The 24,415-nt window shown below is 53.2% G+C and overlaps 1 protein-coding gene across 5 annotated transcripts in view; it reads left to right on the plus strand.

Annotated features, from left to right (window-relative positions):
- IP6K1 (inositol hexakisphosphate kinase 1) overlaps positions 1 to 15,573 on the plus strand; it is a 109,861-nt gene extending 94,288 nt beyond the window's left edge. For 4 of the 5 annotated variants that reach the window (XM_034777966.1, XM_034777967.1, XM_034777968.1 and 1 more), the window contains 4 exons: positions 5,732 to 5,942; positions 6,627 to 6,811; positions 7,375 to 7,550; positions 9,225 to 15,573. In XM_034777966.1, the coding sequence (XP_034633857.1) occupies positions 5,732 to 5,942; positions 6,627 to 6,811; positions 7,375 to 7,550; positions 9,225 to 9,734 (1,082 nt within the window). In that variant the 3' untranslated portion in view covers positions 9,735 to 15,573. The remainder of the gene's footprint in view (positions 1 to 5,731; positions 5,943 to 6,626; positions 6,812 to 7,374; positions 7,551 to 9,224) is intronic. The other variant, XM_034777969.1, reaches the window with a different exon arrangement.
- Positions 15,574 to 24,415: the final 8,842 nt, after the last annotated feature.

The following is a 24,415-nucleotide window of genomic DNA, read 5'->3' on the forward strand; positions in this document are numbered from 1 at the left end:
AACATGGACCTGCAGACGGAGGAGATAGTGGAGGTGCACGACCCGATCGTGAATATCCTGGGATCGGATGCCCCATCGAGGGTGGCGTTACCCTTGATCCGCACGATCCAAACGAACGCGAATACGATATGGCAGACTCCTGCCTCCATTCCACCCACAGCGAGAGGGGTGGAAAGGAAATACTTTGTCCCATCTAAGGACTATGGGTACTTGTACACACACCCCCAACCGTGTTCACTAGTGGTGGAATCAGTGAATGCACGAGAGCGCCACGGCCAGCAGGCTGCAGCGCCAAAATCAAAAGAGGCTAAGCGGCTTGATCTGTTCGGCCGTAAGGTTTACTCAGCCGGAGGGCTACAACTTAGAGCGGCGAATCAACAGGCGCTACTGAGCCGCTACAATTTCAACTCCTGGAACTCTATGGGGAAGTTTAAGGAGTTGATTCCCCAAGAGTCCAGGGAAGAGTTTGGAGCCATGGTCGAGGAGGGTAAGAAGGTGGCTCGGACCTCCTTACAGGCCTCCCTGGATATAGCGGACTCGGCCGCAAGGACCCTGGCCACAGGTATCGCTATGCGCAGGACCTCCTGGCTCCAAGTCTCGGGTTTGCCCCCTGAATTACAGCAGACCCTACAGGATTTGCCCTTTGAAGGACAGGGGCTGTTCTCGGAGAAGACGGACTCTCGATTGCAGAGCCTCAAAGACTCCAGGACAATCATGCGCTCCTTGGGGATGCATGTTGCGGGTCCCCAGCGCAGACCATTTAGGCCCCAGCCTCAACGTTTTTACCCCCCTCCACCTCGCCAGAGACAGGACCCTGCCAGAAGGCGAGGGCGAGGTGGTAGGAGAAGATGGGCTGGCCCTCAACCCGGTCAGAACCAAGGGCCACCAAGACCACCTTCAGGTCCTAGACAGAACTTTTGAAGGTGCGGTCGAGGACGGCGCCCCAGTCATCCCCCAGGATCCAGCTCCCTCCTTTCGGGATCGCCTCTCCCACTTCCACCGTGCTTGGTCCCTTATAACTTCGGACCGTTGGGTCCTCCGCACGGTGGAGAGGGGATACGCTATCCAGTTTTCTTCAATCCCCCCCTCCTCCCCCCCTTCCCCGTCCCTCTTCAGGGACCCTTCTCACGAGCAACTTCTTATACAGGAAGTTTCTACGCTCCTGGCCATGGGGGCCATAGAGGAGGTTCCGATAGAGTTAAGGGGCAGGGGATTTTATTCCCGTTACTTCCTGATCCCCAAGTCCAAAGGAGGTCTACGGCCCATCTTGGACTTGCGCGGACTCAACAAATTCGTAGTAAAGTTGAAGTTCCGCATGGTCTCTTTGGGGGCCATTATCCCTTCCCTCGATCCTGGAGACTGGTTCGCCGCCCTCGACATGAAAGACGCATACTTTCACGTTGCAATTTACCCGCCTCACAGACGCTTCCTGCGATTCGTGGTAAACACGGTGCACTACCAATTTGCTGTCCTTCCCTTCGGCCTATCCTCGGCCCCAAGAGTGTTCACGAAATGTATGGCTGTCGTGGCAGCGTACCTTCGTCGGCAAGGGGTACAGGTGTTCCCGTACCTAGACGACTGGCTGGTGCGCGGTCGCACCAAGGAGCAAGTTCAAGCTCACGTCCACAGAATAGTGCACACATTCAACGAGTTGGGCATCCTACTCAACAAGGACAAATCCACTCTAGAACCTACCCAGAGAATAGAATTCATCGGCGCAGTTCTAGACTCCAGACGTGCACAAGCCATCCTGCCAGACAACCGCTTTGGCACCATCACGAACCTCATTCAAGGGCTCAAGGCCTTCCCAACTACCACGGTGAGGTCGTGCCTTACCCTGCTGGGTCACATGGCTTCCTGCACGTACGTAACCAGGCATGCCAGACTTCGGCTTCGCCCGCTTCAAACCTGGGTGTCATCAATATACCGTCCACATCGGGACAGCCTGAACTTGGTGGTCACGGTCCCGAACTCGATCCTGGCCTCCCTCACCTGGTGGCTAGATCACAATGTGGTCTGCGAGGGGATGCCATTTCACGCCCCACAACCCTCTCTGCACCTGGTCACAGACGCGTCATCTCTGGGTTGGGGCGCCCATCTCAACGAACACCATACCCAGGGCCTGTGGACTGCATCCCAGTTAGCCCTGCACATCAATGTTCGGGAACTGATGGCGGTACGCCTGGCGTGCCAGGCATTCCTCAATCTCCTACGTGGCCGCTGTGTGTTGGTTCTCATCGACAACACCACGGCCATGTTTTACATCAACAAGCAAGGAGGAGCACGTTCGTCAATTCTATGCCAAGAGGCCATTCGCCTGTGGGACTTCTGCATCGCCCACTCGATCCATCTCACGGCATCGTTCCTCCCTGGAGTCCAGAACACTCTAGCGGACCGACTCAGCAGGTCCTTCCAAACGCACGAGTGGTCTATCCGTCCGGACATCATACATTCCGTCTTCCAGAAGTGGGGGTTTCCCCAGATAGACCTGTTTGCATCCCGAGACAACAGGAAGTGCCACATGTTCTGCTCCCTACAAGGTCGAGCTCCGGGCTCCCTCTCGGATGCGTTTCTCCTTCCCTGGAAAGACCACCTGTTTTATGCCTTCCCTCCGTTTCCTCTGGTCCACAAGGTACTGCTCAAATTGCGCAGAGACCAGGCACAGATAATTCTGGTCGCTCCAGCGTGGCCGAGACAACATTGGTACACCACACTGTTGGAACTCTCGGTTCAGACACCGATCCCGCTTCCATTATGTCCGGATCTCATATCTCAGGACCACGGTCGGCTGCGTCACCCCGACCTGCAATCACTCCACCTCACGGCGTGGCTGCTCCATGGTTCACCCAGGCAGAGCGGCAATGCTCACACTCTGTCCAACAGATCCTGCTGAGCAGTAGGAAACCCTCAACACGGACCACGTACCTGGCCAAGTGGAAACGGTTCTCCTGTTGGTGCGAACAACGAGCCACGTCCCCGTTGCAGGCACCCATTCCTCTCATATTGGAATATCTCCTCTCCCTAAAACAACAAGGGTTGGCGATATCTTCAATTAGAGTTCACCTGGCCGCTATATCGGCCTTTCACCCAGGGGAACTCGCGTCCTCGGTATTCTCTAACCCGATGGTTGTTAGATTCCTCAAGGGCTTAGACCGGACGTACCCGCAACAGCGTCATCCCGTCCCGATGTGGGATCTCAATCTGGTTCTCTCCAAACTCACAGGTCCTCCATTCGAACCACTAGCCACCTGCTCACTTTTGTACCTATCCTGGAAGACAGCCTTCCTCGTAGCCATCACCTCAGCAAGGCGAGTTTCTGAACTCAGGGCGCTTACATCTGAGCCCCCTTATACAGTTTTCCATAAGGATAAAGTGCAGCTTCGCCCACATCCTGCCTTTCTCCCTAAGGTGGTTTCTCCATTTCATATCAACCAGGACATATTTCTCCCGGTCTTTTATCCCAAACCACATGCCACTCGCCAGGATCAACGTTTGCATTCCCTGGATGTACGAAGGGCCCTGGCCTTCTATATTGACCGCACAAAGCACTTTAGAAAGACGACGCAACTCTTCGTTGCAGTGGCCGACCGAATGAAAGGCTCACCGGTCTCCTCACAACGCCTATCCTCCTGGATTACGTCTTGCATCCGGACTTGCTATGACCGGGCAGGTGTCTCAGCACCGCACCTCACCGCTCACTCCACGAGGGCCCAAGCCTCCTCGACTGCTTTCCTGGCACATGTTCCGATACAGGACATTTGTAGAGCGGCGGTTTGGTCATCAGTCCATACGTTTACAGCCCACTATGCACTAGTGCAGCAGTCCAGGGACGATGCTGCATTCGGGTCAGCGGTTTTGCACACAGCAATGTCTCACTCCGACCCCACCACCTAAGTTGGGCTTGGGAGTCACCTAATGGAATGGATATGAGCAAGCACTCGAAGAAGAAAAGACGGTTACTCACCGTTGTAACTGTTGTTCTTCGAGATGTGTTGCTCATATCCATTCCAAACCCGCCCCCCGTCCCCACTGTCGGAGTAGCCGGCAAGAAGGAACTGAGGGGGCGCCGGGTCGGCTGGGGTATATATTCAGCGCCATGAAGGCGCCACTCTAGGGGGCTCCACAGCCGACCCGCCGGTGTTGCTAGGGTAAAATCTTCCGACGATCGTGCACGCGGCGCGCACACACCTAATGGAATGGATATGAGCAACACATCTCGAAGAACAACAGTTACAACGGTGAGTAACCGTCTTTTTTTGGAGCTGAAGACTAGCTCTCACTGGGTACAGACCCAGGGATAGGAGTGTTGTGTGAATCTTTCCTCCTGTTCTCTCTCTCTCTTGGGACAAAAGCTCTTATGTTTGATGGGGCCGTATCACAGCAACCTCTTGACCAAATGCCCCCACATTTGCATCATGAACTCTCCCTGGAGTCCTGAACTGCCACGTCCATTTTCAGTCAATCTGATTTAAATGGGGTTGAGAACTGGGCTTTAAACAGAAACCCTGTTGTCACCCTCACTATGGAGTTGCTAGTGTAACTAGGAGAACTCCCAAGAAGGGGTGTCTGGCCTCTGCTCGCTTCCTCATGCTGTTGAAGGGTAAAATGTCCGTTGTAACAATGCATCCCAATTTTGGACTACAAAAGTCAAGCCAGGAGACCAGAGATCTCACGTGGAAATGCTTAATTCACTACCATGGACCCTTCTCTTGGTTCTCCAGTGATGGGCACATGACTGTTATCACTTGCTGTCACAGGTAGGCATTCATTTAATTTAGACATACAAAAAAGTGCATTAATGTTCTTTACTGAGTGAACTAGAAATCTGAACTGCTGATGACTTCTTCGAGCAAGAGCTCTGAGGGGTACTGTTCAGAATGCCTACGTGAATTTCCTATCTGTCCTCCTAGAAGGGGACTGGAAAAGCACCTTGCTGAATTGAAGGCATAGACGCATCCATAACTATTTGGAGTGACCATCTGAGGGATGTTGCGCCAACCCTCCCTTGGGCCCCACCCATGGCATTGTCAGTTTGGGAGTCGCTAGCGTTCGGTTTAGACCACACTTTGAGCAGTGGCTTTGGAAGGTACAGAGAGGCAACACTGCCTCAGCAAACAGACTGCTGTGCGCCTGGGTGCAGGATGAACCTTGCTGCATTAGCTGAAGGGCAAGCTGCTGACGTGGCAGGAGGATAAGAGATGAAACTTCCAGGCTTTCTGCAAATTGGGGGAGATGTGTTGCTGGGTTCCCTATGGGGGGAGGGATAGCTCAGTGGTTTGAGTATTGGCCTGCTAAACCCAGGGCTGAGAGTTCCATCTTTGAGGGGGCCATTTAGGGATCTGGGGCAAAAATCTGTTTGGGGATTGGTCCTGCTTTGAGCAGGGGGTTGGACCAGATGACCTCCTGAGATCCCTTCCAACCCTGATATTCTATGATGTGATGACTGCGGAGGCTGCCCTGCCTGCAGGCGTTCAGCCGCAGTTTCTGTGCCCTTCTCTGCGGGGCTAGTGGCTAGGTGGGGTAGTTTGAGGAATTTTCCCTTTGCAAGATTCTCATGCAGGTTGCAGCATCTCAGATCGCTTCCTGCAGAACAGTTCCACGGTTCTAGATTTGTACTGGTGTTGTCTGCTTTCTCTTCTCTGCTGACAGCTCTTGCACTGCCAGTCGCAGACATGCGTGGCTACTCCTTGAGGGACTGCTTGGATTGAGATAAGCTGCCTCTCTTTGGCAGGTGTGGTGTCCGTCTGCTTTGAGGGAGACAGTGATGGCTACATTAACCTGGTAGCATATCCCTATGTGGAGAGCGAGGCCTTGGAGCAGGATGACGTGCCAGAGAGGGACCAGCCTCGGCGCAAGCACTCCCGCAGGAGCCTTCACAGATCCAGCAGTGTCGGTGAGCACAAGGAGGAGAGACTCGGCCTGGCCGGTGACAACCCTGAGAGGTAAAAGGACTGGGGCTGGGAACAGTGCAGTCTGCAAGCACACCACTTCCTCATCCCTCGGTCAGCTCTGGGGCTTCCTGGCAGAATAGCTCTCCCTTGCACTCCCCATGTCGTACACTGACTGGCCCCAGGCAGTGATGTAGTGCAGAGCTTGCTGGAGTGTGGTCCCTAGCTCACTCTCAGTGCACACACCTAGCTGTCACACACTGCCCACTTCTAGGCAGCATCTCGTCCCAGAGACTGGCCTGGTCCCTCCCTCTCTGAAGTATGCTCAGGCTGGAGCTATGAGGCCCCTGGAGACTAGCTTGCCTCTGTGGTACATTCTTGAAGGTCCCTGGGGCAAGCTCTCTGCCTTTGCATGCTGGGGTGGTCTAGGGGAAGGTTCCCTGTTCAGAAGGCTGTGCCCACTACCGATCCTGCTCCTGCTCTGTGCAGATAGGCCCCTCCAGCATGGAGACTCTGCTGCAGGCTCGCCCAGGAAGAATTGCTGGCGTTCACTGAGACCAGAGACTGGCATTGCTGGGTTGGAGGTCAGGGCATGTAACAGGAGAGGGGATGTGGGAGATAAACCCTTGCCAGGAGAAGTTATTGGGTTCCAGTGCTGTAGTCTAACTCCTGTCTGTGACAGGTTAGTTGTCTAGTCAAGGACTCCCTAGCATGCATGTGTTCTTTTCTTTGTGCCAGCAGCATCCAAGAGACAAAGAGCCCCAAGGTGGAGCTGCACATCCATTCCGATGTTCCATTTCAGATGCTGGATGGGAACAGCGGCCTGAGCTCGGAAAAGATCAGCTATAACCCATGGAGTCTGCGCTGCCATAAGCAGCAGCTGAGCCGCATGCGATCGGAGTCCAAGGACCGAAAGCTCTACAGTATCCTCCAGAAAGCAGAGCCAGGGCAGCTGGCTGCGTCTTCCAGAACGGTGCCAGCAAAGGCTTCCCACCTCTCCAAAGAGTGGCCGGCACCTCGCCCTTGGCTCATGCTCAGTGCACGCGCTCCTTTTGCCATCAACACAAGCAGAACCAGCTGAGCCAAAGGCTGGGGCCCCTTTTCCATTATTCCTTCCATCTGTCCTTGCAGCAGTGTCTGTCCAGGCACCTGGGAGGAGAGTCAGGTTTCTGCCAAGGACACTGGCAGTGCCCACTGGCTAGGTGCCATCTGTGTCACCAGGTCACATCTCCCCTTCTGGTCCCTCTGACAGAGACTGGGCTCATATTTTCCTGCCCAGTACTACTGTCTTGTGGGCTCTTTCCTTGTCTTCCCTACTGGGCTCGTCATATTCCTCTTTTCTTGGCTGCTTTGTCACTGACTCCCTTTTGTCCCATCATGCCCACTCCCCGGCATGTGTTACAGATCCAGGAGTTCCCAGAGAACTTGCTTGGTTCCTGGTGGTTGGCAGCTCTGAGAGATGAAATCTCCTTGACATGTTTCTTAGAGTTCCTTTTGCTGGAGAATGTGGTGCACCATTTCCGGTTTCCCTGTGTGCTTGACCTGAAGATGGGGACCAGGCAGCATGGAGATGATGCTTCTGAAGAGAAGGCTGCTCGGCAGATGAAGAAGTGTGAACAGAGTACCTCAGCCACGCTGGGTGTGAGAGTTTGTGGAATGCAGGTACAGTATCCCAGGGATTGTCTGGGGCAGCCTGTGGCAGAAAGACATCTTCCACACCCCTCCTCGAACATCCCCAGCCACCTAGGGAAAGCACAGCAGGATAGTGCTCTCCGCTAGGCAGTGTTCCTGTGACGCTTCTTCCTTCCCAACCCCTTGACAGCCTGCTACCAGTCATGTGTTCCAAAGAGCACATGCTGTTACACATCACTTCCCTCTCCGTTCCACTGGAATGAAGGAGTCTGTAACTTCTCATGGGGTGGAATGGGCCATGGCCTGCTTTGCACAGTAACCAAATGTACTGAGTGTTGTAGAGAAGCGCTAAAATCCAGCAAGCCTAATTAACAAGCTCAGTAACAATGTGGACACAAGAACAAATGGAGATAAACTGGCCATCGGGAAGTTTAGACTTGAAATTAGACAAAGGTTTCTAACCATCAGAGGAGTGAAGTTCTGGAACAGCCTTCCAAGGGGAGCAGTTGGGGCAAAAGACATATCTGGCTTCAAGACTAAGCTTAATAAGTTTATGGAGGGGATGGTATGATGGGATAGCCAATTAATTGCCAAAATTAGATCTTTGACTATTAGCGGTAAATATGCCCAATGGCCTGTGATGGGATGTTAGATGGGATGGGATCTGAGTTTCTACAGAGAATTCTTTCCTGGATGTCTGGCTGGTGAGTCTTGCCCACATGCTCAGGGTTTAGCTGATCGCCATATTTGGGGTCGGGAAGGAATTCTCCTCCAGGGCAGATTGGCAGAGGCCCTGGGTTTTTTTCACCTTCCTCTGCAGCGTGGGGCGTGGGGCACGGGTCACCTGCTGGAGGATTCTCTGCATCTTGAAGTCTTTAAACCATGATTTGAGGACTTCAATAGCTCAGACATAGGTTAGGGGTTTATTACAGGAGTGGGTGGGTGAGATTCTGTGGCCTGCGTTGTGCAGGAGGTCAGACTAGATGATCATAATGGTCCTTTCTGACCTTAAAGTCTATGACTCTAGTGAAGATCCTAGCAATTGATGCCTATTCCAGCCAGGTCAGTGGTGCCTGGGGTCTTGTCTCAGTAGCATCTCTCATACAGTCACAGGCCACTTGTGGCTTCCTATACTTAGGGGAGAGGGGAGTTCCTTTCTTCCCTTCTGGGTATGCCCTGAAGCATAAGGATTGAGTGTCCTTGTACTCCTATTCTGGCTAGTGTGATGGGGAGATGCTGTTTACAGTGGAGGACCTGGTCCTTTTCTGGAATCTGATTCTACAGCAGTGAGTGCCACGGGTTAGTCGTGTGTCACGGGTTAGTCATATGCCATGTTGAGGGGCAATCCCTCCATTCCATGTGGCTCAGCTGCTGACACACTCAGCGCTGATCCATCTGGTCATGTGTGAAGTTTCTCCCCACCCCCCTACTTTGGACACACTTTGCTGTGCTGACTGATGTGCTGCTCTCTACTCCTGGAAGGGGAAACCCGGCCTGGGCAGCCTTCAGTATCCCAGGCAGTGAGAGAAGGGAATGTCCCACCTTGCCTGTAAGGTTTCCAGGAGCACTAAAGGTTTTAGACAGACCTGCCTGCTGTTGAGTATCAGGAGGTCCCCTCAGTGTCACTGCACAGGGCAGTCCAGTCTTTCACTGTAACTGTGTGCCACTCATGCTTCCCAGCTAATGTGAGCTCTGGTGTTCTAGGTCTATCAGCTGGACACAGGACATTACTTATGCAGAAATAAGTACTACGGCCGTGGTCTCTCCATCGAGGGGTTCCGCAATGCCCTCTACCAATACCTCCACAATGGCCTAGAGCTGCGCAAGGACCTCTTTGAGCCCATACTCGCCAAACTCCGGAGCCTGAAGGCTGTGCTGGAGAGGCAGGCATCCTACCGCTTCTATTCCAGCTCCCTCCTCATCATTTACGACGGGAAGGACAATAGGGCAGGCATGTTCATGGAGCGCAGGGCAGAGATGCGCCTAAAGCGGGTGGACACCTCTCTCCCAGAGAGCCTGCAGGATGACACCAGCACAGAGCCCAGCCCTTCTGCCCTTCCCAAGGTGGATGTGCGCATGATTGACTTTGCACACAGCACATTCAAAGGGTTTCGGGATGATCCCACTGTGCACGATGGACCCGACGTGGGCTATGTATTCGGGCTGGAAAGCCTCATCAACATAATGGAACAGATGCGGGAGGAGAACCAGTAGGCCTGGGCTGTGCCCGTTCATTCCTACCTGGTGGCGGGAGCAGGAAAAAGCAAACAACTTTGGTATTCAATGATTCGCTCGCTCCCTTGTTTATAACTGTCCCCTGGGCTGGAAGAGCTGTGTGAGGAGTGTGAAGATCTCTGCCGTCCTGCCCGTGTGGTTTTGACTGCACTGGCCTGACCTTCTGGAGGAGGCTCCCAGGGGCCCCGCTGGGTGTGCTGCTGTTGTGCATCAATCTCTTCATTCTGTATGCATTCTGGAAGGAGGACCTGGCCACAGGGAAGGGAAGAGTAAGCCAGCCCTTCATGGTGGAGATGGGGGTTCCGACTGGAATTGCACTGCTTCTGCTCCCCAGAAGTCCCAGCAGAGCCTTTGGTTTGAACCTCATCTGTCATTTGGAAAGGGTATTCATTCAAATGAGCCAGAAGTATCTATGGGGCTGATGGGCACAGCACACTCATGCTGTTTCCTATGGTACCAGCTGTTGGTACAGCTAGCCCTGCCCCAGGGGTGTGATTGATTGATTGATTGGGGAGTTAGTTTATGATACCGCATTTATCTTCTCCAGTTTGAGCATTGTGACAAATCATCCCAAATGGGCAGGAATAAATGACCAAACAAAATCCATTGCAGAGCTGCAGCAATGGGTAAATCGCCTTGCCCCACAGGCTGCTGTGGGGTCAGTCAGGGAGGCTTTGCTACCACCCCTCGCCACCACCTGCAGCTGGCAGAGAAACTTGTGCAGGGCTGTAAGGGCAGGCAGGCCTGAAGGAGTTTCTCTTCCACCAGGGATAAGCGTGATGTTCCTGTGAGATTGACCCTGCCTCGGTGCATTGATCCAATGAGAGTTCAGCTAACTGGCCGGCAGTAGTGTTAACAGCAAGTGAATTCACACCCCAGCTGTTCCACTAGGGTATATCAAGCTAGTTCCAGCCTCAGTGTTCGTATAGCATAGGCACAGCAGCTGGGATGGGAGTAACTTCCTAGTCACATCCAGACCAGGCACTGCAGTATGAGACTGTTGTCTTCTTTGACTCCTCCCGGGGCTGGGCTGACCCATTCCACACTCTGGAACAGTCCCTGGGGTGGGAAAAGGGAAGTGGCTGAGGGGATGGGGTTTCAGCCCTACCTTGGAAGGATCCTAGTGGAGTTAATGAGGAAGAAGAGTCTTAGCTGAACGGATAGTGGGCTTTAGGCTGTCCCCATCATGTTGTCTATTGAGCCCCATGCTGGAGTTGCTCATTCGCAGAAGTGCCCCTTCTGTGGGTGGAAACAGCTACCCGGCTGGCATGGTGACCCCCTACCCGGCCTACTCTCAGGGAACTGATATCTACTGGCTTGTGTTAGGGTTGGATACAGCTGTCTGGCTGAACATGGCTTGGCTACGCTCTGGCCCTATTCTCCACTCCCACAAGTGGATTTCTGTGCTGGGGACTTGAGTGACAGAAGGGAAAAGAGGTTCTCTGACCTCTCAGAGCTAAATGAAAGCATCAGGTCACTGCTTGAGCGAAACTGTCTAGTCTCCAAGCTGAGGATGGACACGGTGCCTGTGGCTCAGGGTGTTCTGTGTCAGAGGGATTCTCCACCTAGATGTGTCATTTCCATGGCCCTAAGACTAGCTCTTCTAACCCAAACTGTCATATGCGGGCGAGTGCTTGGCCCTGCGCATTGCAGATGCACTAGGCCCTTTGACTCTACACTTTGCCTGGGGAGCGTATGTGCGGGGGCATTGCCATCTGCAGTTGCTGCAGAGAGTGCAGGATTTGGGGCCAGGGGGTCTCAATCCTGTTACTGCTAGTTGGGAGGGGGAGAGGGGAACAGTGCTCAAATTTGTGCTAAAGCTTAAGACTGCCCTGTCTCTTGACTACTCTGCTGAACTTGGTTAAAGCCCGTGCCCCCATCAAGCCTTGCAGATGAGGGCTGGGCTCTTGGCCATGGTATTGTTGCATTTGTTAGGTTACTCCTCCCTCCACAGCATCTGTGAGCTCTTCTTCCACAAGCAGCTGCTAATGGGATTTTCTCAGTGGCCAGGACACAGCAGCCAAAGGTGGGCTGCTGGAGGCAATGAAGTTGTTTCCGTGGTTGAAGCAAAGTCCAAGTTAGCTGGGCAGAAATGCATTGAGGTCCTTGTGCATTGTGACCAATCAAATCCTAGTCTAGTGGCCTGCCTTCCTCACTGGCCCTGCTATGGCAGGTAGTGCTAAGGAGGGGCATTTCACACCGGGAAGGGGTCTCCTCCACATGTGATCGCTTGGTCTTTTAGCATTCCCATTGTCCCCTATTCTGGGTATTGTTGAGGGAAGCGGAGATATGTGTCACAGCTCTCTCTTGTCTCTCCCATTGGATCCTTCACTGAAGTCCTAATGCTGAGTGTGGCAAGGCTTGTATGTTGGCTTTGGTCCAGTACAGCCCTGTATTAGATCCTGGTTCCAGGGTCACACCGACGTAGCTGGACTGTACAGGAACTCCTGTCTCTACACCAGTCTCCTCAGTCATAGTGAGAGGTGTATACACAGATCACTAGCAACATGGTGCATTTCCTGTTTGGCTCCGTGTGATTCCCCTTGCCCCGTGTGATTCTACCTTTGGACCATCCCGACAAAATTTTCAGAACTTTTAAATAGCCTTGACAACGGAATTGTTCTGCTTGTTGGAGGGGTTTTTATTCTGTTTGTGCTTCATGAAGAACCAAAAGAAATGAAAGGTTTAGTTTTGCCAGTGCTGCAGTGTTACGTTTCTACACAGCATGATCACAATGCACAGCCTTGCTCAGTAGCAATAACCCTTCCCATCCAGCTTGGAGTGCAGGACATGGCATCGGATGAGCCTCAGGCTGGGCAGGAGATGAATGCAAGTGCCTTGGACATCTGAAGGCTTGAGTTGCTTATCTGGCTTAGAGCACAAATGGAATGGCTGTTTTCCTGCTAATCCCTCCTAGACACCGTCAACACACTCCTTGTCATCCTCACCACAGCCTCCTTAATACACGCATAGCTGGAATTGACGTGCATAGGCATTGCCAGTTGTGGAACACTCCCCCAGAGCATACATGATGGAAGTGAGGCACTTTCATGTCTGGCTGTCAATCCAGGGCGAGTTAGTAACTCGAAGGTAGCCCAGTGAGCATGCTGCATGGGCAGCCCCTGCATCTTGGCACTTCCTTGAACCCAGAGCAACATGGGGCGGTGGAAGTGACAATAGAAAGGCTTCAAGTGGGAGGTGGCCAGGTCAGCAACACATGAAGAAAATTGTTTCCTCAACTGCTCTTTGTGGTAAGACTTCTAGACAATTGCTCTGGACGAACATGGAGCTGTTGCTGGATTTATCTCCCTCTTGCTCTTGGAGATACAGCATAGAGCTGGATGCTGGCTCTGCAAGCAGCTCTGCTTGATGTTTCCAAGGCAGTAAACATCCCCAAAAGTGAGACTTGCAGATCCATTGTCTCCTGGTAGCCTCGCAGCTTGCCCCGCCTTGCAGAGAAGGGAATGTACCCCTAGGGGTCCGCTTCTGCCCAGGGCTCGTACAGGATGGTCTCGTCTCTTTCTCTGTTATGTGGATGGGTTTTGTTGCTGGTTTGCAGAGATTGTTACTTTACTAGTTTGGGTGAAACAAAAAGTTACTCTTAGGAACTATAGCCCCAAGCATGGCCAAGGTCAGAGCATTTGCTGTTAACACTGTAGCAAGTGTCCTTCCCCTTCTGGGACCAGGAACCAGGATTCTCTAGATAGCCCCTTCTTGAGCAATGTGCCAGCCCCTGGCTACTCCCTCTGTCTAAGCAAATCCTCACATTAGGTAATTATGCAGTTAGCAGAATCCTCATAGAGCCGATCCTATTTAAAAATGGGTTCTGTATTTTTCATTGTGGAACTCCCCGGACATTCCCCAAAGCCAAATGGTTCAATATTTCATTGGTTTTACTTCAAAGAACAAAAGAAAAGGTACTTTTCTCCTCTACCCTGGGAAGCAGTGTTGTAACTGTTTAACGTACCACAAGGAAGTAGGAGTGAGTTGATATAACCTAACCTAAGAGTTTCCCAAGAGAGTGCACCCTTACATTTAAATGCAGAGGACTTGGCCATAAATGCAGCTGCTTGGTGTTGGAGTCCAAGGTTATGGGGGAGCTTTTTGGACAGCCCTTTCCTAAAAAATTATTTTGCATGCATTGTACACAGTCAAATCCACTTCAGGTGTGTTCACATAAATAGTCCTTCAGTCCTGTCAAGCAGCATAACCTGTTTGCCTCCTTTCAGAGCTTGCGAACATTTCACGCCCAGCAGCGTGAACTTCTGTAGCAGAATATACACACACTCTGTAGTTGCCTTCATGTAGAAAGATGGACCTGCTTTCAGCCTTTTGGAATACATAGCCAGTCAATCTCTAGCAATAGTATGATCTGCTACCATCGAGAGCATGTGTAGGTCTATTATCAATGCAAGGGTTTCTCTGTATCTAGGTCCCTGGTCTTACAGACATGGACAAAAGAGAACAAGACTGTTCTTCAGATAAACACTCTGTGGTTGGGAGGGCAGCAGGGGCTTGTTTTATTGCCTAAAGCCATGGGCATTTGGATGGGGTGCTGCTGTTTTGGGGAAGATGTTGGGCAGTCGTCCTCCTTTCCTGGCCTGGTGGTTATTCCTGCCCTGTAACTTGTCACTGGTGGCTCTTCTTGCTGTGTCAGTGAGAGTGGAAGCCACTTTCCCTAGCTAACAGCTTTGATATTTGAGTTGGGCTGGTAAGTGTAATCTCTGTATAAGAACTAGCAGATCTAAGGCTTTGAAGCCTTCCTGTGGAGATGTTGAAATCTGCATAAAGCACATCTGGCTCCAAAGTGGGTAGCACATTCTGTGCAGTTTCTGTGAATTTGGCCCCTTACGTGTAGTGGCTTCTCTCAACTCTTGTGCTAGAGCAAAAGCTGCAGGGAGCCAGTTTCCCCAAGAGCTGGAGAAGGGCGGGAAGGACTCATCCACTGGAACTTGCTGATTCCTGCACCCTAGCCTGTGTGACCTCAGGCTTGTGCCAAACAGCCCTGTCCCTACAGAGGACCAAACCCTGATTCAGGGCCCGCCTGCATGCCTGCTGCTCCTGGGTGTGTTGTGTTACGGGGCCAATGGAGGAGCAGTAGCTGCTTGAGGATGTTTGCCCAACCCAGAGCTATGTCACCTAACTCATCACATAAAGCTGACGTTCAAGATAACGTGGAGGGTGCAGTCTGTGGATGTGGCAGCTCCCCAGCATGCACTGCTCCGTTGTGATGCAATCAGCCTGGTTGTACTGCTTGCTCTATAGGCCAAACCTCCATGTTAAAACGGAGAGCAGTGGCATTCTGACCTCCTGGAGGAGCAATTGTTGAGACTCCGGTCCTGCGACTTCCTCATTTTTATGATGGGCCCCATCTCCTCATTTCCCACTCCTAGACTTTGCCCAGAACAGAGTCACCCAAACCAGAAGTTCAGACTTCGGTGTTCGTATTTGTACTGTTATTGCATGTTTATCTCAGGAGCAAAACGCTTGTGTACTTGAAAGGTCCAGGTGTGGAGGGATCTGTGGCAAGTGTAGGAGGACTTGTTACTGTGGAAGGGGAAGGGGCCCTCTGAAACAGAGAGCTTTTAACCCTCTCCTGCCCTGCATCCATTTGGCTTGTCTGGGAGGTATGCAGCATCATATTGTCTTCGAGCATTTCCTGCGTATTTTTAGAATTCTCTTTCAGCCCCAGTTTACTGGGCCAAGTCAAGCTTATGGGCATGAAAAGTACCAGTACCTGTACTCCAGACGTTGCAACGTTACCTCTCCTGCTGTCTCTAAAGTCATGTATATACAAATAAAAGCTGTTAGAAATTTAGCAGTGATGTGCACGTCTCTCTGTGCTGATGTCTTCTCCCACCAAACATTTCCCGAACTCTTGGTATCAACTAGGCTGCAGGAGTGCCCACCATTCCCAAAGATAGGGAATGATCTGAAAAGAGACAGCTGAATTGGTGTGGGGGAGAGGTATAACATACATGCCAATCAGTTGGGGTGGTGATAGTGTGGCTTTGCCATCTTTGATCTGAGTACACTGCACTAGGTATGGTGGGAAAATTGACCAGAGAGGAATCCAGGGACTGCTATGAGAACACATCAACCTACGCTTCCTCTAACTGCTGTGCGGTCTGAGACACTGACAGGGAAAGGATCTCCACAGCCCATTGGACATCAGCGTGGCCTTGGATACGGAGGCACCAATAGTGGCTTCATATTTAAGGTTGAGTTTTGCAATGCAGGGATTCAGCTTCTTACGGAGGAAGAATACAGCGTACCCTCTATACGTTCTGCGCTAACATCTGTTAATGTTTGAGGTACAATTAACCATTCCCCTTGTCCGCTTTCATTTCTGTAGCTAACAAGCAGCTGGCTTTTACCATTCACATGCCTGCAAACTAGTGCACTGGCAAATTTGAAATTTGGTTTTAATGAAGCAAAGTTCCTAAAAATGGTTACTCACCTTCTCGTAGCTGTTCTTCGAGATCCGGTATTCATGTCCATTCCAATCAGGTATGTGCACATGCACAGTAGCCGGAAGATTTTTCCCCTAGCAGCATCTGTGTGGTTGGCCTTGATGCCCTCTGGAGTGGCGCCTTCATGGCACCCAATTAAGGGCCCTGCTGACCTGCCACCCCCTCAGTTCCTTCTTGCCGGCTACTCCCACAGAAGGGAAGGAGGCTGGGTATTGGAATGGACATGAACAACACATCTCGAAGAACAGTTACGAGAAGGTGAGTAACCATTTTTTCTTCTTTGAGTGCTTGTTCATGTCAGTTCCAATCAGGTGACTCATAAGCCCAAGTTCAGGAGGTGGGGTCAGAGTTGTCCGCTGATTGTAGCGCCACATCGTCTCTGTCCTGCTGAGTAATTGCATAGTGCATGGTGAAAGTGTGGATGGACAACCACGTCACCGCTCTGCAGATTTCCTGAGTGGGAACCTGAGCCAGGAATGCTGTTGATGAAGCCTGCGCCCTGGTGGAGTGTGCAGTGATTGGAGGTGCAGGGACACCTGCCAGGACGTAGCGCTCATGAATATAGGATGCTATCCAGGACGAGATGCGTTGTGACAACACAGGCAGACCTTTCATTCTGTCCGCCACTGCCGTGAATAACTGGACTGATTTTCTGAATGGCTTCATTCTCTCAATCTAGAATGCTAGCACACTGTGGACATCTAGAGAGTGAAGTGTGTGCTCTCTGCCACTGGAATGAGGCTTAGGGTAGAATACCAGGAGAAAGATGTCCTGATTGATGTGAAACTGTGATACAACCTTTGGTAGGAAAGCAGGGTGAGGTCTGAGCTGAACCTTGTCCTTATAAAACACGGTAAAATGGGGCTCTGATGTTAGGGCCTTAAGTTCAGACACCCTCCTGACCAAGGTTATAGCTATCAGGAACGGGACCTTGTAAGAGAGGTAGAGTAGGGAGCACGCTGCCAAGAGCTCAAAGGGCGGTGCCATGAGTCTAGAAAGGACCAGGTTGAGGTCCCAAGCCGGGACAGGCTGCTGGACATGAGGGTATAGCCTGTTGAGACCTTTTAGAAATAGGCTGACCATCAGGTAAGCAAAGACAGAGCAGCCCTCCGCACCCGGGTGGAATGCCGAGATGGCGGCCAAGTGAACCCTTACTGACAACATTGAAAGCCTCTGCTGCTTCAGATGGAGGAGGTAGTCCAGGATAAGCAGCACTGGGGCTAGCGTTGGGAGTGAATGGCACTGTGCCAATCAGATTGAAAATCTCTTCCACTTGGCAAGGTAGGCAGTTCTCGTAGAGGGTTTCCTGCTGCTAAATAGGACTTGTCTAACCCGGTCTAAACAGGAAAGTTCCACCGGGTTCAACCATGGAGATTCCACGCTGTGAGGTGCAGCACCTCGAGGTTCGGATGTTGGCGACAACCGTGATCTTGTGTCAGAAGGTCCGGGAAGAGTGGCAGGGCGACTGGAGTTTCCACAGACATGTCTAGGAGAAATGTGTATTAGTGCTGGTGGGGCCAGGCTGGAGCTATCAATATAACCTGAGCTCGTTCCCTCTGGATTTTGAGTACCTTGTGAATGAGCGGTATGGGCGGAAAGGCGTATAGGAGACAACTTCCCCATGGGAGGAGGAAACCATCCACACTGGAGCCCAGGCTGTGATTTTGGAAGGAGCAGAACTGCTGGCACTTCCTGTTGCATCGCATGGTGAATAAGTCTATTTGGGGAAATCCCCACCTCTGGAAGATTGAATTCATGATGTCTGGGTGAAAGGACCTGCTGAGGTGGTTTGCCAGCTCGTTCTGTACCCCCAGGGATCGGCATGACATCATCTGGGAATAGAAATTGTATGGGGGTGGGGTGCGGAAGGGGTGAGGGCTCTGGTTGGGGGTCCGGGCTCCAGGGTGGGGCCAGAAATGAGGAGTTAAGGATGGTGCGGGCTCCCGGCTGGGCTGGGGGAGTGGGGGTGGGGTGAGGGCTATGGCTGGGGATGCAGGCTCTGAGGTATAGGAGGGTGGGCTGGGCTGGGACCGAGGGGTTCAGAGGGTGGGAGGGAGATCAGAGCTGGGGCAGGGGGAACGGGTGCGGGCTCTGGGATGGGGCTGGGAATGAGGGGCTTGGGGTGCAGGAGGGTGCTCTGGGCTTGAATCAAGGGGTTTGGAGGGCTGGGGCAGGGGATTGGGGCACAGAGGAAGGCTCAGCTGCAGGCTCCGGGCAGCGTTTACCTCAAGCAGCTCCTAGAAGCAGCGGCATTGTTCCTTCTCCAGCTCCTACGTGGAGACTCTGCAGGCTGTCCCATCCACAGACACCGCCCCTGCAGCTCCCATTGGAGCGCCGGAGGGGGCCATTGGAGCGTGTAGGAGCTGCTGTGGCTTCCACAAGCCGCGTGGAGTGGCTCCCGCCCCTGCTCCCTGGCTGGAGTGCCGGAGCAAGGCAAGCCCCACTCCCCAGTAGGAGCTCGAGGGCATTCCTCAGCGGCAGTTCGGCGCTCCAAGAGGGACTGAGGGACCCGCCGCCGAAGACCAGGATGTGCCGCCCCTTCCCATTAGTCGCCCCAAGCACCTGCTTGCTGCGCTGGTGCCTGGAGCCGGCCCTGGATCCAGTTCAGCATCCTGCATGGAGCAGCCTAATGTCACCAGTCCCCCTGCAGGGAGCGAGAGAGCAGAAAGTTCACAGCAGCCCTCCTGCGAGGGACAAGGGGCAGGAGCGTCACACCCACACTGGGACAGGTGGGGAGATCTTGCCTCACGCAGCTAGGAGGAAGATGAGTGACCTAAGAAAAAGATGGAGACTCCATTACACCTTCCACAGCTGAAGAACGTGAAAAGTCTAAGAATTGACACAAGGCCTGTTGAATGGGGGTTCAGCCTCAGCAGGCAGCAGGGCCTGTAACCGTGAGTGGAGCCAGGATGGCTTGCCTTTGCCCACAAGATGTCAAAAACCCACGGACTTCCGTTAAGGTTACTTCTAAAAGAGCTCCAAAGCCATAAGGGTGAGAAACACCTTGCCTCCCCCCCCCCCCCCCCCCCCACCCCGGCCGCCCCGGGCTAGAAAAACCCCTCACCTTCTTCCTCCTCGCAAGCCTGCCCTGGCACAGCCATCCTGGGCTAAACAAACACCTGCCCCCGCCCCCACCACCAGGCTAGACAAAACCCTTCACCTCCCATCCCCAACCTGCTCTGGCACAGCCCCACAGACTAGAGAAATACCCCACCTCCCGCCAAGACCTGCCCCCACACACACACACTCCTGAGCTAGAGAAACACCTCACCCCCTCCTGCCCTTCCTGGCAAGGCCACCCCAGCCTAGAGAAACACCTCACCTCCCTGCCCCCAGGCTGCCTGCCACGGGCTGCCCTGGGCCAGAGAAACACCTCGCCTTCCCCCACAGCCTGCCCTACCCTGGCATGGCCCCACCAGGCTACAGAAACACCTCACCTCCCCCTGCCCTCCCTGGTATGGCCACCTTGGGTTACAGAAGCACCTTGTCCCCCCAACCCTGCTCTGCTCTGCCCTCCCCTGGCACAGCCACCCTGACATACACAAATATCTCTCTTCACCTTCCCCAGCTTGTCCTGCCCTGCAAGGCCCCCCCCCGACTAAAGAAACCCCTCCCCCTCCCAGCCTGCCATGTCACAGCCACCCCGGGCTAGTGAAACACTTCATCTGGCCTGCCCTGGCACGGCCCCACCAAGCTACAGAAACACCTCGCCTCCCTCCGCCCTTCCTGGCACGGCCACCTTGACCTAGAGAAACACCCCCCTCCCCCCAGTTTGTCCTGCCCTGGCAAGGACCCCCCAAACTAAAGAAACCCCTCCCCCCCCGCCTGCCCTGGTATGGCCCCCCGAGGCTAGAAAAACCCATCGCCTCCCCCAGCCTGCCCAGGCTGGGCCGCCCCTGGTTAGAGAAATAGCTTGCCTCCCATCACCTACCCTGGCACAACCACCCTGGGCTAGAGAAACATCTCGCTACCCACCCCCAGAACCTGCCATGGCACGGCTGCCCCAGGGTGAAAAAAACACCTTGCTCTGCCCTTGCATGGCTGTCCCGGGGTTGAGAAACACCTCTCTTCCCCACTGTCATGCTGTCACCGAGTCAGTGTTCTGGAACTACTCCCTGTGAAGCCAGTCAGGACTCTGGGGGAGCCTCCTCTCTCTGACATACTGTTGCCAGGGCAAGAGGCTTACATAACTTTGACCTTCCTGGGTCTGACCTTGGAGCATTCAGCATCTCCTTCCACACCGTGCACTTCCCGCAGTGAGTCCACCTGGGCAGGGCTCCTGAGGAAGCCAGAGAGCCCTGGACCCCAACTCCACAGTCGGACGTGACTCTCGGCCAGACGGCAAAACAGAAGGTTTATTAGTCGACAGGAACACAACGTAGAACAGAGCTTGCTAGCACAGAAATCAGTGACTTTCAGCCAAGTCCGTTTTGGGAATCCTGGGCTAAACGCCCTGGATTTCCCCTCTTCCAGTCTCCAGCTACCTGACCTCAGAAAACTCCCTGTTGCTCCTCCCCCTTCTCAGTGTCTTGCTTCCTAGACAAAAGTTGTCACCTGGTTCCATCCCCCCTCCTGCGTCTCAGGTTACATAGGTGCAAACAACTGGGCAGCTTCACCTGCCCTGAGGGCCTCTGCAAAAATCACACACCCAATTTCCACCATGTAAGTATTGGTACAGTACACTGGGAAACTAAGGTACACACAGTGTTAGTATAGGACAGTAAGACTCACATGCAACATAACAAGATGAAGAAAACCCCACTTTATCACATCTCTCTCCCCTCCGAGACCGAACTGAGCGTGGCCATTTTAACCAGTGGCCTGGGGAAGTTCTGGTCCCCTGCTCCGGGACAAAGCATCGGCTAGAACGTTGACACTCCCCTTAAAATGGACCACCTCCATCTCATAATCCTGAAGCTGGAGACTCCACCTCAGGAGCTTGGCATTGGCCCCTTTCATCTGGTGCAGCCACGTCAGGAGAGAATGGTCGGTGTACACGGTGAAGCGCTGCCCAAATAGATATAGCTGCAGATTTTTAAGGGTCTGCCAGACATTCCTTTTTTATGGCTGCATAGCTTCCTGCTTAGGTACAACCTGCATTAGCACTGCACCCAACCCTGTGTTTGAGGCGTTGGTGAACGCCAAAAAGGGCTTGTCAAAGTCTGGGTTTACCAGCACCGGGCCCTTGACTAGAGTCTCCTTCAGAGCACAGAGAGCCCTCTGGCACTGCTTGATCCAGACCACCTTATCTGGCTAATCCTTCTTATATAGCTCAGTGATGGGGGCGTCTATGGAGCTAAAGTAGGGCACGAACCTCTGGTAGTAGCATGCCATCCCACTGAAAGCCTGGACCTGCTTCTTAGTCTGGGGAGCGGTCCAATCTCTGATCAGCTCCACCTTGGCAGGCTCTGGATTTAGGCAGCCGTTCCCCACCTTATGGCCCAGGTGTGACATCTCTGACATCCCCACCTTGCGCTTGCCAGCTTTTATAGTCAGACCTGCATCCCGGAGCTGGTCCAGCACTTGTTTAACCTGGGACACATGGTCTTCCCAGGTCTGTCTAAAAACACAGATATCAATATACACCGGGGCAAAATTCTCCATCTCCTTGAGTAACTGGTCCACCAGGTGCTGGAAGGTGGCAGCTGACCCCTTTCGGTCAAAAAGTAGGACCAGGAACTCATATAACCCCAGAGGGGTGATAAAAGCAGATTTCAGCCAGAGCCAAAGGTACTTGCCAGTAGCCCTTGGTGAGATCCATAGTAGTGAGATAACGACGGCCCCTCCCCCAGCTTGTCTAAGAGCTCGTGAGGCCTAGGCATGGGGTAGGCATCAAATTTGGTGATGGCATTAACCTCCAGTAATCCCCACAAAACCGGATTACTCGATCCTTCTTGGGGACCAACACCACGGAAGAAGCCCAAGGGCTGGAGGATAGCTGGATCACCCCTAAAGCCAGCATGTCCTTGACCTCTCTCTCCAGGTCCTGGGCTGTTTTTCCAGTGACCCTGAAAGGGGAGCATCTTACTGGAGGGTTGGCTCCTGTCTCCACCTGGAGGACAGCCGGGTTAGTGAGCCCAGGACGGTTGGAGAACAGCTGCTGCTAGGAACACAGTACCCCTTGGATCTCTGCCTGCTGTGCAAGGGTTTGCTGGTCAGGGAGGGGAATTGATTCCAGCGAAGGGTCGGCCCCTGTCTCAGGGAATAGATCCACCAAGGGATCATCTCCCTGCTCCTCCCACTGGCCTCACACGGCCAGTACCAAATTCTCCATGTCAAAATACGGCTTCATCATGTTGACATGGTACACCTGGTGGCTGTGAGCCCAATTAGACAGTTCCACTACATAGTTCACTTCATTCAGCTGCTTGATGACCTTAAAGGGCCCATCCAGGGCAGCTTGTAGTTTGTTCTTTCTCACGGGAATGAGAACCATCCACTGGTCCCCAGTGGCATAGGAGCGGGCATGTGCTGAGCGGTCGTACCAGACCTGCTTCTGCCCTTGGGCCCTGGCCAAGTCCACGAGCTTAGTGAGCTTTTCCCGGAAAGTCAGGACATACTCCACCACTGATTCTCCCCTTGGGGAGGCCTTCCCCTCCCATTCTATCCCTCATCAAGTCCAGGGGTTCCCTCACTTTCCTCCCATACAGCAACTTGAAAGGAGAGAACCTGGTTGATTGCTGGGGCATTTCCCAGTACGCAAACAACAGGTGGGGTAACTACTTGTCCCAGTCCTATGGGTGCCAGTGTGATTAAGTGGGGATTTTCCCTTATTATGTTGTATGTGAGCCTTACGGTTTTGCATGAATGCTGTGTGTGCCACAGTTTCCCTGTGTATTGCACCAATGTCTAGCTGGTGGGAATAACAGTGTGACTTTTGTGGGTGGCTGATTCAGCTACCTGCACGGATGCTATGACTGTGGGGAGCTGAGAGAGCACAGGCTTGTGAGTCTGTGACCACTTGGGAACAGCATGGGAATGGCCTATAACCACCTCAAGAAGGACATTGTAGAGCTGAGCAGAGAGAGAGCTGCGCATTGGAAAGCTCACTAAGGCACATCTGATTGCTCACTTGGAAGAGGAGGATCGCTCCAAGGAGCCAGTTCCTGACCCAGCTGGGGCCGCAAGAGAGGCTGGGAGCAGATGGGTGTCCCAGAGACCCATGTTCCTGACCAGCCGGGGGTCTCCACTGGGTTCCCCGTCGGTGGATCTGAGACAGATGGAAGGAGTCAGAGGACCGTGAGAGACAAGGAAGGCATTAAGCAGAACAGCAGGAGAGACAGCAGCAGCATGAACTGGCGATGGTTGAGCTGAGAGGCAGAAGAATCCATCCAGGGATGAGTGGGGATGGACCTCAGGGCACCAATTCCACAAGGAACCTCAATACTAAATTGCTGCCCCAGGTTAAGGAGGGGGAAGATCTAGATGCCTGTCTCACAGCCTTTGGGAAGGCTGGCAATCGGAACCAGGCTGGCCCTGTGGAAAGGCTCCGGCGTCTAGCCCCCTTCCTGGGTCACATGGCCATGGAGCTGTTCAGCCAGATGAGCGGGGTGGCAGACAGGCTCCCGCTCCTGCCCCCAGCACATATTTCTACATGGACTCTTCTGGGCTCAGGCCCCTCGGACGCCCAGTGAGAGCGGAAGATAGTGGTCAATGGGGAGACATTCGTGGGGTGGCGAGATCCTGGGACAGAAAGAATCGGGTGGTGCAGCCTCACCAGATGCTGAGGGGCTGTGTGATCTGGGTGAAGGTCCCAGGAATGAAGCCTCTCGCCCTGCCTTTGTCCTAGATCCTGTGCAACACACAGGAGGGGTTGGGCTGGCTGGTAGTTGGGGTTCTCCAAGACATCCGTGTGACGGGTTGGAGCACAGAAACCCCCTTGGGGTTGCCAACTTAGGTGCCAAGAGTACTTCTGCCCCTGCTTTCCCTGCCAGCTTGGGACTCCAGCACCATCTTGTTGAGCCAGACACACCAATCCACTCCAACGCAGACCCAGGGTCTGAACCACATGCCCCAAAACTGCAAATTTAACTGAATGCAATTTACAGAAGTGATCTTGTCTTTGACACTCAGATGACCAACTCCCAATGGGGTCCAAATCCCAAATAAATCCGTTTTATAAGCTTTGTACAGGGTAAACTCATAAATTGTTTGCCCTCTATAACACTGATAGAGAGATATGCCCAG

The sequence above is a fragment of the Trachemys scripta genome, chromosome 7, assembly GCF_013100865.1.
Source record: "Trachemys scripta elegans isolate TJP31775 chromosome 7, CAS_Tse_1.0, whole genome shotgun sequence".
NCBI classification, from domain to species: Eukaryota; Metazoa; Chordata; order Testudines; family Emydidae; genus Trachemys; species Trachemys scripta.